Source organism: Urocitellus parryii, chromosome X (genome assembly GCF_045843805.1).
Source record: "Urocitellus parryii isolate mUroPar1 chromosome X, mUroPar1.hap1, whole genome shotgun sequence".
Lineage (NCBI taxonomy): Eukaryota > Metazoa > Chordata > Mammalia > Rodentia > Sciuridae > Urocitellus > Urocitellus parryii.
In genome coordinates, this window is record NC_135547.1 from 36,806,211 (window position 1) to 36,823,534 (window position 17,324).

General features: G+C 39.9%; 1 protein-coding gene across 1 annotated transcript in view; it reads left to right on the plus strand.

Moving 5' to 3' along the window:
- Nucleotides 1-3,879: 3,879 nt before the first annotated feature.
- Nucleotides 3,880-17,324, plus strand: part of Lhfpl1 (LHFPL tetraspan subfamily member 1) — a 44,478-nt gene continuing 31,033 nt past the window's right edge. The window contains exon 1 of the mRNA XM_026396803.2: nt 3,880-4,261. Within this exon, the coding sequence (XP_026252588.2) occupies nt 3,880-4,261 (382 nt within the window). The remainder of the gene's footprint in view (nt 4,262-17,324) is intronic.

Here is a 17,324-nt window from a genome sequence, read left to right on the forward strand (position 1 = left end):
ACCTATGGGGCAGTGTTAGAATAGCTAGCATATCTTTAAAGATTAATCAACATTAGACTTTGGGAAGGACAGTGAATGTAGGAGAGACTCCATGCTTCCACCCTACTCATTACAACATTCTGACCACACTAAGTACATCTCATACAACAAACTCTTAGAAATAGGCATATGACTAATTTAGCAAATGGATAAACTAAGGGAGAAAGACAATGTAATATCTAAAGAGAGAGAATCAAATGCAATTCTATCAATGCCCAGTTGGTTACTGGACCACTCAGCAAGAGAATTATGGTGAGTTCTTGGCTCCTGAAATACAGTGTGACATTTCCAGACAGGGAAGCAAAGTTATTGCATACAAAAAGCATACACAAGGAATTAGGATAGAATTAAGTGTAGCATTGTTTGTGATTTTTATTGATGTGAATCCAAAGTGACATAACCAGTTTCTGGGAATGAACTTGGACCACTTTGAAGAACTGTCATGAAGAGGATTACTTCATTACAGGTGATGGAACTAAAAGCACATGTACACTGGAGCAGTGTGAATCCAGACCCCATATGTCCTGATGCTTTCCTACCCAACCATGGGAGAAGCCAGGCTGAAGCTTATGTGCTCAGGAAATAATGAGTGATTGAATCTCTGAAATCTATTCCTTGACCTCATAAGGTCAGGTCTATGATTCAGAAAGGTAAACATTCAGATTTTAGAGGTTTTATCTCTCCAATGTGGAATTCCATGGTCATTTTTAACTTCTGGGGAGAAAAACTTAGCAAATTTTTTTGGGTCAGTGATTCTCATGGAGTGATTCTTACAACATCTCTAGTCCTAAATGGGATGACCATCTCATTCCAGGTTATTTGAAACTTTTCTGATTTTATCACTGAATGTCCCACATCCCAGAACATTCTTCAGTCCCAGGCACACTGGCATGGTCATTCACCCTAATCCTAAATGAAATAAGGACAATGAGGTTTGGGTTTTTTCCCCCTAAAATTGAAAGTACTTAATTTAAATTCTGAAGGGCAATGAGTTTTTGTTTTGTTTTGTTTTTTTTTTTACAGCTAAACACATTTCAAATGAATTTTGAAATTCATCTTTCCTACATCTTGGCTTCTGAATGCCACTTTTAAAATGAAATCTTTGTGACAGTGGTAGATAGTATAATAGTTTACTTAACAGCCTTATTTGTCACAGATGGGGTCAACCTTATGTCAGAATCCTTCTGCTTTTTTCTATCATAGTCTGGGTACCACTCACTGATATATAATCACTTCCTCTGTCTTAGGTTCTCTGTTCCTCGTACTGGTTGTCACATGAGAACTTTTGATCTCAAGGTTAATGTGCATGGGGGACACATGGGGTTACTTCAGACTCCAAGTGCTAAGCTTTAAAAGCTGATACTTTTCTTCTCACGGTATGTCTGGGTAAACTGGCCTTTCTCCTACCTTCCCTATCTTCTTCTCAAATTCTTCCCCATTCTTAAATATTTTTTGAAGTTTTAAATGGGAAGTCATGGAGGCTTTTAATTATAATACTAGTGGGGTGATAATATAATACTACTGGGGTAATGCTATGGGGGAAGGCTGCAGATGAAGGAGAGGTGGAAAAGTCACCTTGCTTTCTGATCCTCAGTTTACTTTTTTGTTAATTGAGGGATAATACCCACTTTCTTACTATCCTAAGAAGATGGTTCAGCAGAGCACATGTTTTCAAAAGGGATTGTGATGATGCTGCCAGTAACTATTTATCAGCTTTTTTCTCTCCTGTTCTGGCTTGGGTTTATTCATCAGGAAATGAATCCATAACAGAGGGCTGCCTGTGCTTTTCATAATCATACAAACTCCAACATAACTAGCAGGAGCATTACATCATTGTGGCCAAGGATACCTGCTTTTCTAACAGCAATTACTCAAAACAAGTTCCATTTCTCCCCCTGTTGCCTTCAATCTCTCATCACATCTTTCTCTCATTCCTTCCACTCTCAGGCACAAAGCCTTATTCCCAGGGGCCCAGCTCAGGGCACTTTCTTCCCAAACCCTAACATTCCAAAGTAAGCACCTGCAATTTACGATCTCTGCTCCCTTCCTGCACAAAACACACAGCACAAAATACATATGTATCAAGAAGGGAATTGTGGTGGGGAGAAAAAAAGAACATTATACTAAGAATTAAATAACTAGGCTCTGGTTTGGCCAGTGTACCTTGCTAGCCTTTTACCCTTGGGTAAATCACTTCCTCTCCATTTCCCCATCTGTAAAGTGATGGGAATGGGGGTTAGCATTGTGTGGTAGCAAAGTGCTGGCTTAGGAATCTGCAGATCAGGTTTCTGTTTCCGGTGTTGCTGCTTGCTAACTGTGACTGGGGAAAATCACTTCCCCCTTTACTGGTCCAAATTCACCCCATATGTAAAACAAGAAGGTTGGATTAGGTGATTCATTTAGGTCCCTGCCAGTCTGGAAATTGGATGATTCTATGAAAGGGTTTCATTAAACAAACATGAATTGTAATACCTACCCTGTGCCAGGCAGTGTTTGATGATGCTTGTGAGAGGGCTCATGTCTGAGACTTTGAGACTCTGAATATGACTGCTACTTGTTCCTGTTTAGCATCCCAAATTGGCAATGTGGCAACCCCATACTAGTTCCTGTCCATCTCCTTTTTGGGGCCTTATCACCATCTCCCCTCTCCAGCCTCACTACCTGTAACTTTTAGCAATGGTGATGAATCATGGAGATGTTTCTGAAACATACTCCACCATCTGCCTGCTGGAGACATTCACAGTGCTGTCATCAAGCTGCAGTGTGGTCTCCAGCCGCCCTAATACAGAACCTAGCCAGAAAGCAATGGCAGATTAATGGATTGGGAGGAAGTGGTGGATTTTTGATTGAAGGGTCTGTAAAAACCATTTAGGAGCTGGGCTAAGGAGACTAGATCTGGAAAATCTCTCAGCATCTTGAAGCTGAGATGACTTGTTCAGAAAGGGACCTTGAAAGGTCCTTACAACTATGTATGTCTGCTACAAGGCAGGGAATGCATAATTATGATCTGTTTGAGAGACATGAGAAACTTTCTTCACTATAGCTAGCAAATAATGAGGAGGCTTTTATTTGTAGCCAGTCTAGAGTTAAACACCACTGGTTGGAATGTTGCCTTCCATTTTGGTTGTCTGAAAAGTGACTGAATGGTAGTCTCCCAGTGACTGGAATAGAGTACAAGACTGGGCTTCTATCATTTTATTCTATCCATTTCAACTTGGCTGATGTATCCCACTGAAAAGCCTACAGTAACACACTGTTAGACATCCTATCTAAGTCAAATTGATACATCTCATAGCTCCATGGTGAGCTCTCCTGCCCATCCATAAGGGACAGGTCTGTGATTCATCTTCCTTCTTCACTTTCTGAAAACAACTTTGTTCCTCACTCTCAAGATATTGCCTGTTTCCAAGCCTGCAGATCTGCAAAGCTGTTCAGCTGGAATTCCCAGAGACTCTTGAGGCAGTTTTGTCTTCCTACAGATTCTCTTCCTACCACTAGGTCTAAGCAGTATGCCACAAGTTATAAGATGATGGATCTGGCTACATTGGGTTGGCAGAGCAGTGACTAATTCAGTTCTATGATTATTCCACTGCAGGATAGTGACTACAGAACTCTGAACCAAGCAGAAGGAAAGAAAGATGGAAAGCAGGATCCCAAAAGGACCCAAATTGTCTTTGAGAGGCTAATCTCATGCAGAAGCAAGGGCCAAGTGGCACATAAATGAACCCCAGGACTGGTCGTTTAGATGAAAAATTCAGCCTGTGGAACCTACATGCTAACTTTTCCATTTGGTACTGTGACCCAACTGTTCTTCCCATCCCTGCAGAGAAACCTGAGACCATGAGGAGCAGCTTGACCTTGGTTGGGACCCTCTGGGCTTTCCTGTCCCTTGTTACTGCTCTGGCCAGTTCTACTAGTTACTTCCTGCCTTACTGGCTCTTTGGATCCCAGTTGGGGAAGCCAGTGTCATTCAGCACATTCCGGAGATGCAACTACCCTGTACGGGGAGAGGGGCACAGTCTGATTATGGTTGAAGAATGTGGGCGCTATGCCAGCTTCAGTGCCATACCAAGTCTGGCCTGGCAGATGTGCACAGTGGTAACAGGTGCTGGCTGTGCTCTGCTGCTCCTGGTGGCACTGGCTGCTGTCTTGGGCTGCTGCATGGAGGAACTCATCTCCAGAATGATGGGACGTTGCATGGGAGCAGCACAGTTTGTAGGAGGTAAGACTGTGTCCATGGGGTTGAGTAAGTAGGAGAGCCTTAGGATGGGGAATGTGGGGATTATGGCCTTATGCGAAAATCCACCCACATCTCTTCCACTTTATCTAACTCTAAGTTATGAATGGTGACTTTTTTGAAATATGTAGTCTAGGAATTCCTAAAGTGCAACATACATCAGGGTTTTATTCACAGAAAAATTGGCTAGTAGGCAGAATTGATATTTGTTGCATGGCCTTTATTTTTGCACCTGCAGGGTATCCATTTAAGAATATTATCCAGAAGTTGATCTCAAAGTAAAAGAGAGTACAATAGTGGTCCCTAGAGGCCAAGAGGGGGAAGAGGAAGTGAAATAGATGGAGGTAAGATAAGTTAAAATATAGTTAGTTAGGAGGAATAAGTTCTAGTGTTCTATATCATCGTAGGGTGACTATAGTCTACAATTTATTGTATATCTTATATAGAACTTGAAGAGAAGAGTTTGAAGGCCCTCAACATAAAGAAATGTTTAAAGAGATGGAAATGCTAAATTCTCTGATTTGATCATTATATATTGTATACATGTATCAAATTATTACACTGTACCCCATAAATGTATATAATTATTATGTGTCAAACAAAAACAAAAATAATAACAATGGACTGGGGTTGTAGCTCAGTTTTATAGCACTCTCCTAACAGGTGTAAGGCACTGTGTTCAATTCTCAGCACCACAAAAACAAAACCTAAATAAAATAAAGGTATTGTGTCCATCTATAACTAAACTACTTACCAAACAAACAAAAACAAAAACAAAAAAGCAAAGCAAAAATCCCATTTCATTATGGACTTCACTGATTGGCATAGTTAAATTCACTGAAATAGAATTATTCTCAATGCAAAAAAAAATTATAAAGAGAATATTATTCACTTCTGTCTTCCATTGACAGCAACACATGCTCTAGTGTTCTTGTTCCAATATGAACTTGATCCCGAAGAACACTGCTTTCTGGTAGTTATCTCGGAGGACAGTGATCTGATAAATACATACACATAGGTACTAATTACTAACAGTCCTCATTAAAGAAATACATCTCTAATTAGTTAAATGCTAAGTGCCAGACAAAATGTATGTGACTCCTTTATCCTTGTTGGACGGCCATTCACTAATTCTACTCAGGTTTCTCATGGCCTTGATCCACCCTACAATGTCTTTTCACTTATTCACTTTCCTCTTAATTTTAGTGCAAATAACCTGAGACACTGGGAGTCTGGATGGGCTAGGAAAGAGCAAAATGCCATAATGGCGGACTGAAGGAAGACAATGGGAGGCAGTTAATTTAGACCATTTGAGAAGAAATCCTAAATTAGATAGATAAATATATGTGTGCATATTTGTGCTATTTTTAAGCCTAGATGGGGCACTAGGAAAAGTCCACTGATAAATTCATTGTTATTTCAGGGTTTTAGAATCATTATTTAATTCATCAACACTATCATCTGTATAAGCACAACAGTATGGATGACTAGAGTCATGAAAGTTGGATTTCACCTCTATTTCTTTTACCACAGTGCTGTATGGCTCTTATGGGCAAATGATGTGACTTTTCCTGTGCTTCATTCCCCTCAAATTTATCCCCTTGAAAATTCAGTTCATATCTGAATTTTGTTTCCTTTCTCCAATCATGTCATTCAGTTAATTGGCCTTCAATGAGATGGTAGTGATGAGCTTAGGCACTGATTCTCACCTGAGGATAGATTTGCATCCCCTCTCCCACAAGAGGACATCTGGTTGGTTAGGCCTGGAGACTTTTTTTTTTGTACCAGTGATTGAACTCAGGGACCCTTAACTACCGAGCCACATTCCCAGCCCTATTTTATGTTTTATTGATTCAGGGCTTCACTAAGTTGCTGAGGTTGGCCTCAAACTTAGAATCCTCTTGCCTCATCCTCCTGAAGTCATTGTAATTATAGGTGTGCACCCTAGAGCCTAGGTTGGAGATATTCTTGGTTATTGAAATTTGGGAAGGTAGCTCTTGACATAAGTGGGTAAAGCAAAGGAACTGCTCACCATCCTATAATTATCAAGAGGAAGACACCTCTATACCTCAACAACTAAAAAGCATCCAGTCCCAAATGCTGATAGTGCCAAGACTGAGAAACCCTGGACTAAGATACCATGGTTTCCTGGCCTGCATATGTAAAGCCCCAGATTTTTCTTGTTGCACCACTTGAGGGGATGCTTTCTGGTTCTTTCTTTGAACATACTCTCATTGTAAAAATCTAAAATCTGAGTTACCGTTTTAGCTACCCTCATCTCTGAATTTTCCTACATTTTAGTCACTGATGGGTTTTCTAGCCACACTGAAAAGTTTAATTAGAATAGTTCCTTTCTTTTCCTTAAAAACCATGGTACCAAACCATCAGATGCTAATACTGATATAAGACAATGATTTTATTTCCCTTGGGGAACTCCCTGGGTACCACATGGAGTGCCACTTTGGGAACTGAATTGGTATCACCTTTCACCTATATTCTTGGGTGTGTTATTGTTAATTGAGCACTTCTATGGAAACATTATTTTAGTAATTGACACTTGACTGACAGGAGAGATAGAATCCTTCCCATCAAATTTATAGCCCCAGGGCCCAGCTCAGTGCCTGGCACAGAGCAGGTGTTCAGTTAACTATAGAAAGGATGAATGCGCTGCTAAAGAAATATTTACTGTATGTTGGGATACACAGGACATGTGAGATCTGGGTTAGTTCATATACTTTTTTATTTTTCCAGGCTTCTGTGTAGAGCTATTAACCCCCTGAGCTTTCTTGTCTTCTGACAAGAGAGTGACAACTTAGTCCTGCTTGCCTTTTTGAGAGTTTCCAGTTCTCAAAAGAGAAGGAGGAGGGTCTAAGGGCAGGAATCAGAAGAGCAGTAACAACAGCCTTCATCAGACTCCAAGCATTAATAGCTTACTTTCTCTTGGGGACTTGACTGAAACTTTCATGGAAGAACCCTCATAGTTCTCCATATGATGCATTTTAATTGATCTTACCTCCTAGGTCTAGAAACTCAAGGGGAATTATTGAAGCAGGGACTTGGACATTCCTAGAGGATAAGTGGGACAGAGGTTTGACTGAGGGGCAGGTGTCATACAGAAGAAGTCAAAATATGAATTCCATTTCCATGTCAAATGATTCTGCCATTCTATATTTCCCAAAACCCTCATGTGTAGGAACTTGGTCATGGTGTTCACATTTTGATGAGTGTCTTTTACATTCAAGATTAAAGTATCACTTGACAGTAGTCCTACAAAGGGTCAAAAACAAGGCTAGGCTACCAGGTTTATCTCAGGCAAGGGAATAATATTGGGCAGGATTGCTAGACTTCTATAGCTACCCTATCTGAAACACTGGCCAATGTTAACAGCCATCCTGCCTCTTTTTAAAAGACTGGTGGCTGTCAAGGTTATACCAAATGTGAGGGAATGGTGAAGACTGCTTGGATGTACCATATTTTCTAGGATCTCCTTGGCACATGACCATTACCTATTGCTCTTCACAGATCTTGGATCTAATTTTCAGAGATGGGTTTTGCCAGTGGCAGGAAGTCAAACCTGGACAGCATTTGAAACTCCATGGATAAAAGACACAAGAGAAAGAGCTCTGGGGGTTAAGTTTATGCTTGTTGTTCAGATGAGGGGAATTGATTTTGTTGCTCTGGGCCTGGCTGCTTCTCGGCAGCTAGTGCATTAACCGAAATACATCAGGGGAGGAGCCAATTTGTTGCAGGTCTGAATCATCTCTGCCAGACCCCAAACCACTGAAGAACTGGAGTATCCATTAAGAACTACCTCCTCCCCCTGCCTGACTCTTGTTCCCGGGTCTGGCGGCTGCCCACAGAGATGAGTGGTGGGAAGTGGGAGAGACAGGAAGAAATAAAGGGCTGCTGGCTTGAGTCATACTCAGCAAGGTGACCTGATGGGGCCCTTGGGTCCCATTTGCTCCACCTGCAGCTGATCCAGCTGAACAAGCTTAGGGTCCAGAGAGCCTTCCACTGGGACCTTTGTGCCCTGCTCTGACCGGTGAAGGAAACATCTGGCCAGGAGATTATTTCAACACTGGGGATGCTGAGTTTTTCAACCAGCTGGTTCCCCTGGTCCCTGAGAACACGGTCATTATTCACATTCCCCTGTGTATGCATATGCATGATGCTTGTGAATTATCCTCTATCTTCAGTGAGAGTTAAATCAAGAAGGAATAGGTGAGAAGTAAATACAAGGAACTTCTTGGCAGGAAAAAAAGTGTAAGATCTTGGATTGGGTTACTGGAGGGAGGCCAAGAATCTTTCTAGAGCAGAGAATGTATCAAAATCATCAAGAGTGCTTAAAAGAATGTGAACTCCCTAATTTCCCATTCTTATATACACAGCAACAGGTGGAAGGCTGCATGTTTGGAAAAATGTCCCCAGTGACTCTGGTATATGTGCTGTGTTTCCTTTCCCCAACCCAAAGGCAGATCACTACCCTGGATATTTTTTGTTTGTTAAGGGGACAGTATGTTACATACCCAGACAGAGAGGGGTGATTTCTGTATCTAAGATCCTAATGCTACATGCTACAGGCTGAAAGAAAGTTGCCACTGGAAACAAATCACTGAAAACTTGATTTTCAAAACGTTGCCATCTTTCTAAAAACTATAATGTTTTAACACATGTATAAATTGTGTAATTATGAAATAAGGCTAATTAGCATGTATATAACCTCAAACATTTATCATTTTTTTTGTGAAGGGAGCATTCAAAATCCGCTTTTCTAGCTGTTTTGAAATATACAATGGTTATAGTTATTATACTCATTGTTAAGTATATTCACCCTGCTATGCAACAGAATGCCAGAACTTATTCCTCTAAATAATAACTTTGCACCCATTTATTATTTGTTAATTTTAAAATTTATCCTCATCAGGATGGTGGCACTTGCCTGTAATTCTAGTGGCTCAGGAGGCTGGGGGCAGGAGAATCACAGGTTCCAAGCCAGCCTCAGAAACTTAACAAGGGCCTAAACAACTCAGCAAGACTCTGTCTCTAAATAAAATATAAAAATGGGCTGGGGATGTGCCTCAGTGGTTAAGCACCCATGGGTTCAATCCCTAATACAAAAAAAAAAAAATCCTCTTTGGAAACCATGTGTTTCCTAGAAAGTTTTCCAAAATTTTACCAGGTATTTATGTCATTTATCCTTACTATACTGAGCAAGTGGCTTTCTGTTTTAGAAATGACATTTGAGGAAGACTTACATAGCAAATTGGAACAGAGCAGAAAATATTGTCCTGAGCTTCTGACTCTCTGTTTTAAGCTTTATGCACTGGTGCTCTTGATTTTTCTTCTTTCCTTTGAGGAAGAACTCCTATCTCAGTGATTTTTGGAGTGGTTCTTGAACCACTTGTATAAGAATTACCTGTAGAGCCAGTGCAGATTCCTTAGTGTTTTGGCATAGGCTAGAGGCCTGCCAATCTACATTTTACACATCCTGATTTGATTTTGAAAATATATTATGAAATAATTCAGATGTATACATTTGCTTAGCTTAAAAAGTAGAATATTACCAATAAAGTTGAAGCCTTTTAATACTCTCATTACATTCCCTGGTCCCCATAGCAAAGGTAACTTACTGTCTCATATTTCTTATTTATCATTTCCCAACATGATTTTAGTACACACTAAAATTTAAGAAACTTTGTTCAATTTTGTTTATGGTGTTGCTTCTTTCCGGAATTCTCTTTTCTTACATCTCTGCCTATTAATAGTTACCAAACTCTCAAAGGCCAGGTTCCATGCAGTCACTCTGTGAAGCCTCCGTTGATTCACTTTTGACATCTCTAGTAGGTGTGAACTCTCTGAGAGGGAATATGGAATCAAATGAATAGGAGAGGTGAGTGGGGGAGTTTCCTGGGAAGGGAAAGCTGAGATACAGTTAGAGGGCAGGTTGTAAATTTTCCAGAGTTATATTTATTTATATTGAAGTTGCTATAAGTGCTATAAACTGAGAAAATTAATAAGAAATTAATCCACACTAGGCTTCTGTTCAGAGTAGTAAATTCAAACTACCTAATGAAAATGTTTGGAAAGGAGAATTGGCAGCCATGCAGAATAGGGAATGTGGAGATAGAAGGAGAGTGTAACAAAATGGCTGTTCACTCAACAGTTGTACTTGTGAATGGGGAGCAGGACAAAGGGGGCTGGTAATACTCAGCAAGGAAGCTAGTACTGTCCGGAGATATGGATCTGATTGAGAATGTGCACTTGGGACAGGGTTATACAACTATTAGGATATGAGAAAATAATCATTCTGGGAGCAGAGGGAAGGTTGAGGGCAGCTGGGATATCTGGAGAGAGGCCTCTCAGTTCTGTCTGAGATTTTATACCTGAGGGTATATATTAGTATTAAAGTTGTTGCAAGGGTGAAGCTAAGTAAGTGTCCAACTCAAGTCTCTGTTTGGTCAGGGCAGAGAGTTCAAACTATAGCCACCATATTTGAGAAGGACATCTGGTACATTTTGTGATAGGTGATTCTTACAGAGGAGAGCAGGTGAGAAATGGAAACAAGATGGCAGCCCATTAGATATCTGTGCCTGTACAGTAGGAAAAGAAGTTTGTAGCACACTCTATAGAGCTTTTTTTAACCTTTCTGAGAAGCAGATAAGAATAGAAAAAATGCCTAGCTGAGAATATGCACTTGGGACAGACTTCTCAAACTGTTACGGTTGGAGGGGCAATAAAATTGGGCATGAGTAATGACATGTAAGAGAAGAGTGAGCCAAAACTGCAGCTCATATGTGGCAGAACTGGATTTAAACTGGTGTTCTCTGCCACCAGAATTCCTGTTCTTAACATTTTTACTGCTGCTTTTCTCAAGTGTTGTTACCAGGACTAGATACATCTGTATCATAGAGTACTTTTTTTAAAAAAATATTTATTTTTCTGTTGTAATTGGACACAATACCTTTATTTTCTTTATATGTGGTGCTGAGGATCGAACCCAGGGCCCCACACATTCTAGGCAAGCACTCTACCGCTGAGCCACAACCCCAACCTCCCAGCAGAGTACTTTTTTTTTTTTTTTTTATTGGTCGTTCATAACATTACATAGTTCTTAATACATCATATTACACGGTTGATTCACGTGGATTATGAACTCCCGCTTTTACCCCGTATACAAATTGCTGTATCACATCAGTTACCCTTCCATTGATTGACATATTGCCTTTCTAGTGTCTGATGTATTCTGCTGTCTGTCCTATTCTCTACTATCCCCCCTCCCCTCCCCTCCCCTCCCCTTTTCTCTCTCTACCCCTTCTACTGTAAATCATTTCTTCCATTTGTATTATCTTGTCTTGCCCCTCCTTTCCTCTTATATGACATTTTGTATAACCCTGAGGATCGCCTTCCATTTCCATGCAATTTCCCTTCTCACTCCCTTTCCCTCCCACCTCTCAACCCTGTTTAATGTAAATCTTCTTCTCAAGCTCTTCGTCCCTACCCTGTCCTTGTTTACTCCCCTTATATCAAAGGAGTCATTTGGTATTTGTTTTTTAAAGATTGACTAGCTTCACTTAGCATAATCTGCTCTAATGCCATCCATTTCCCTCCAAATTCTATGATTTTGTCATTTTTTAATGCAGAGTAATACTCCATAGTATATAAATGCCACATTTTTTTTATCCATTCATCTATTGAAGGGCATCTAGGCTGGTTCCACAGTCTTGCTATCGTGAATTGAGCTGCTATGAACATCAATGTAGCAGTGTCCCTGTAGCATGCTCTTGTTAGGGCTTTAGGGAATAGACCGAGAAGGGGAATAGCTGGGTCAAATGGTGGTTCCATTCCCAGCTTTCCAAGAAATCTCCATACTGCTTTCCAAATTGGCTGCACCAATTTGCAGTCCCACCAGCAATGAACAAGAGTGCCCTTTTCCCCGCATCCTCTCCAGCACTTATTGTTGTTTGACTTCCTAATGGCTGCCAGTCTTACTGGAGTGAGATGGTATCTTAGGGTAGTTTTGATTTGCATTTCTCTGACTGCTAGCGATGGTGAGCATTTTTTCATGTACTTATTGATTGATTGTATGTCCTCCTCTGAGAAGTGTCTGTTCAGGTCCTTGGCCCATTTATTGATTGGGTTATTTGTTATCTTATTGTCTATTTTTTTGAGTTCTTTGTATATTCTGGTTATTAGGGCTCTATCTGAAGTGTGTGGAGTAAAGATTTGTTCCCAGGATGTAGGCTCCCTGTTTATCTCTCTTATTGTTTCTTTTGCTGAGAAAAAACTTTTTAGTTTGAGTAAGTCCCATTTGTTGATTCTAGTTGTTAACTCTAGCGCTATGGGTGTCCTATTGAGGAATTTGGAGCCCGATCCCACAGCGTGTAGATCATAACCAACTTTTTCTTCTATCAGATGCCATGTCTCTGATTTAATATCAAGCTCCTTGATCCATTTTGAGTTAACTTTTGTGCACGGCGAGAGATAGGGATTCAGATTCATTTTGGTGCAAATGGATTTCCAGTTTTCCCAGCACCATTTGTTGAAGATGCTATCCTTCCTCCATTGCATGCTTTTAGCCCCTTTATCAAAAATAAGATAGTTGTAGTTTTGTGGATTGGTTACTGTGTCCTCTATTCTGTACCATTGGTCCACCCGCCTGTTTTGGTACCAGTACCATGCTGTTTTTGTTACTATTGCTCTGTAGTATAGTTTGAAGTCTGGTATCGCTATACCGCCTGATTCACACTTCCTGCTTAGTATTGTTTTTGCTATTCTGGGTCTTTTATTATTCCATATGAATTTCATGATTCTTTTATCGATTTCTACAAGATATGCTGTTGGGATTTTGATTGGCATTGCATTGAACTTATATAGGACTTTTGGTAATATCGCCATTTTGATGATGTTAGTTCTGCCTATCCATGAGCAGGGTATATTTTTCCATCTTCTAAGGTCTTCTTCTATGTCTTTCTTTAGGGTTCTGTAATTTTCATTGTATAAATCTTTCACCTCTTTTGTTAGGTTGATTCCCAAGTATTTTATTTTTTGGGGGGATATTGTGAATGGAGTAGTTGTCCTCATTTCCGTTTCAGAGGATTTGTCGCTGATATACAGGAATGCCTTTGATTTATGGGTGTTGATCTTATATCCTGCCACTTTGCTGAATTCATTTATTAGCTCTAATAGCTTCTTTGTAGACCCTTTTGGGTCTGCTAGGTATAGAATCATATCATCTGCAAATAGTGATAATTTAAGTTCTTCTTTTCCTATTTTTATGCCTTTAATTTCTTTCGTCTGCCTAATTGCTCTGGCCAGTGTTTCGAGGACTATGTTGAACAGAAGTGGTGAGAGAGGGCATCCCTGTCTTGTACCAGATCTTAGAGGGAATGCCTTCAATTTTTCTCCATTCAGAATGATGCTGGCCTGTGGCTTATCATAGATTGCTTTTACAATGTTGAGGTATGATCCAGTTATCCCTAATTTTTCTAGAGTTTTGAACATAAAGGGATGCTGTACTTTGTCGAAAGCCTTTTCTGCATCTATCGAGATGATCATATGGTTCTTATTTTTAAGTCTATTGATGTGGTGGATAACATTTATTGATTTCCGTATATTGAACCAACCTTGCATACCAGGGATGAATCCTACTTGATCATGGTGTATAATTTTTTTGATATGTATTTGAATCCGATTCGCCAGAATTTTATTGAGGATTTTTGCATCAAGGTTCATTAGAGATATTGGTCTGTAGTTTTCTTTCTTTGAAGTGTCTTTGTCTGGTTTCGGAATCAGGGTGATGTTGGCCTCGTAGAACGAATTTGGAAGTTCTCCCTCTTTTTCTATTTCCTGAAATAGCTTGAAAAGTATTGGTGTTAGTTCCTCTTTAAAGGTTTTGTAAAACTCTGCTGTATACCCATCCGGTCCTGGGCTTTTCTTAGTTGGTAGTCTTTTGATGGTTTCTTCTATTTCCTCTATTGTTATTGGTCTGTTTAGGTTGTCTATGTCCTCCTGACTCAATCTGGGCAGATCATAAGACTTCAGGAATTTATCTATGCCTTCACTATCTTCTATTTTATTGGAGTATAAGGATTCAAAATAATTTCTGATTATCATCTGTATTTCTGAAGTGTCTGTTGTGATATTGCCTTTTTCATCCCGTATACTAGTAATTTGGGTTCTCTCTCTTCTTCTCTTCGTTAGCATGGCTAAGGGTCTGTCAATTTTATTTATTTTTTCAAAAAACCAACTTTTAGTTTTGTCGATTTTTTCAATTGTTTCTTTTGTTTCAATTTCATTAATTTCAGCTCTGATTTTAATTATTTCTTGCCTTCTACTTCTTTTGCTGTTGTTTTGCTCTTCTTTTTCTAGGATTTTGAGATGAAGTATGAGATCATTTATTTGTTGGTTTTTTCTTTTTTTGAGGAATGAACTCCAAGCAATGAATTTTCCTCTTAGAACTGCTTTCAATGTGTCCCATAGATTCCGATATGTTGTGTCTGTGTTTTCATTTGACTCTAGGAATTTTTTAATTTCCTCCTTAATGTCTTCTAGAACCCATTGATCATTAAGCAACCTATTGTTCATTCTCCAGGTGATGCTTGATTTTTCCTTCCTTCTTTTATCATTGATTTTCAGTTTCATTCCATTATGATCAGATAAGATGCATGGTATTATCTCTACCCCTTTATATTGTCTAAGAGTTGCCCTGTGACATAATATATGGTCTATTTTTGAGAAGGTTCCATGTGCTGCTGAGAAAAAAGTGTAATTACTTGATGTTGGGTGGTATAGTCTATATATGTCAATTAAGTCTAGGTTATTAATTATGTTATTGAGTTCTATAGTTTCCTTATTTAACTTTTGTTTGGAAGATCTGTCCAGTGGTGAGAGAGGTGTATTAAAGTCTCCCATGATTATTGTATGGTGGTCTATTAGACTCTTGAACTTGAGAAGCGTTTGCTTGATGAACATAGCAGCACCGTTGTTTGGGGCATATATATTTATGATTGTTATGTCTTGTTGGTGTATGGTTCCCTTGAGCAGTATGAAGTGTCCTTCTTTATCCCTTTTGATTAACTTTGGCTTGAAATCTATTTTATTAGATATGAGTATGGACACTCCTGCTTGTTTCCGCAGTCCATATGAGTGGTATGATTTTTCCCACCCTTTCACCTTCAGTCTATGAATATCTTTTCCTATCAGATGCGTCTCCTGTAGGCAGCATATTGTTGGGTCTTGTTTTGTGATCCATTCTACTAGCCTGTGTCTCTTAATTGGTGAGTTTAAGCCATTAACATTTAAGGTTATTATTGAGATATGATTTGTTCTTCCAGCCATATTTGTTTATTGATGTTACTAAACCTGATTTGTTATCCTCTTTGACTACTTTCCCCCCTTTACTGTCCTACCTCCCATTGTTGGTTTTCAATGTTATTTTCCATTTCTTCTTCCTGTAATGTTTTGCCAAGGATTTTTTGAAGAGATGGTTTTCTAGCTGCGAATTCTTTTAACTTTTGTTTATCATGGAAGGTTTTAAATTCATCTTCTATCCTGAAGCTTATTTTCGCCAGATACACGATTCTTGGTTGGAACCCATTTTCTTTCAGTGTTTGAAATATGTTATTCCAGGATCTTCTAGCTTTCAGAGTCTGTGTTGAGAGATCAGCTGTTATCCTGATTGGTTTACCCCTAAATGTAATCTGCTTTCTTTCTCTTGCAGCTTTTAAAATTCTCTCCTCATTCTGTATGTTGGACATCTTCATTATAATGTGTCTAGGTGTGGATCTCTTATGATTTTGCACCATCGGCGTCCTGTAGGCTTCTAGGATTTGGGATTCTGTCACATTCTTCATGTCTGGGAAGTTTTCTTGTATTATTTCACTGAATAGATTGCTTAATCCTTTGGTTTGGAGCTCTGTGCCTTCCTGTATCCCAATGACTCTTAAGTTTGGTCTTTTGATATTATCCCATAGCTCTTGAATGTTCTGCTCATGGTTTCTTAGTAGACTTGCTGAGCTATCTATGTTCTTTTCAAGTTGAAATACTCTGTCTTCATTGTCTGATGTTCTATCTTCTAAGTGATCCACTCTGCTGGTAGTATTCTCAATTGAGTTTTTAAGTTGGTTTATTGTTTCCTGCATTTCTAGTATTTCTATTTGTTTGTTTTTTATTACCTCTATCTCCCTCTGAAATTGATCTTTTACTTCCTGGATTTGTTTGTCAATGTGATCTTTCATTGTCTGATTTTGCTGTCTCATGTCTTCCTTGAGACTCCAGATCATCTGAAGCATATATATCCTGAACTCTTTATCTGATATTCCATCTGTTGCAGCTATTACCTCTTCTAAAGTTGAGTTGACCTGCATTGCTTGTGATCCTTTCTTTCCTTGTCTTTTCATACTGCACGCGCTTCTTTCTGCTTGCTGCAACTGTTGTGTTTTTGAAATTTACTAGCCTGAAATCACCTCTTCCGTAATTGAATGAGCTGTGATCAGTAGAACATGGGGATGATTACATCATCTCTTTGAAATGGCGGCTGCTGTCCTCCTCTGTGGTCCGACCAGTGTCTGGAACCAAACTGGACCGCTTCTCTCCTCTGTCTCAAAGCTAAAACTCAGCCCTAAGCGCTGCCAAAGTCCTAGCGCCAAACCGCTAGAGGCCGTTCACAGACTCAGGCCTGCGGGGCCCAGTCCAGCCGCCTCCGTGGCTGGCGGGATTGTGTCCCTGCTCCGCGTTGCTCCAGACCGGCTGGAGGGGGGTGGGGTGGTAGGAGTGTGGATCCTAATGCTGAACCACCAGAGGCAGTTCGCAGACTCAGCCCTGCAGGGCCCAGATCAGCCGCAGCCGTGACCGGCGGGATTGTGTCCCTGCTCCGCGTTGCTCCGAACCGGCTGGAGGGGGGTGGGGTGGCAGGACCCGCAGAGTACTTTTAAAATGCATATTACTGGGCCATAGTTACTAAATTAAATACCTGTATTTGAAGTCCAAGTTTGTCCCTACTGTTCCAGAAGGTGGCAGAACCTGGTACTGGCAAATGACTTCCCTGTTG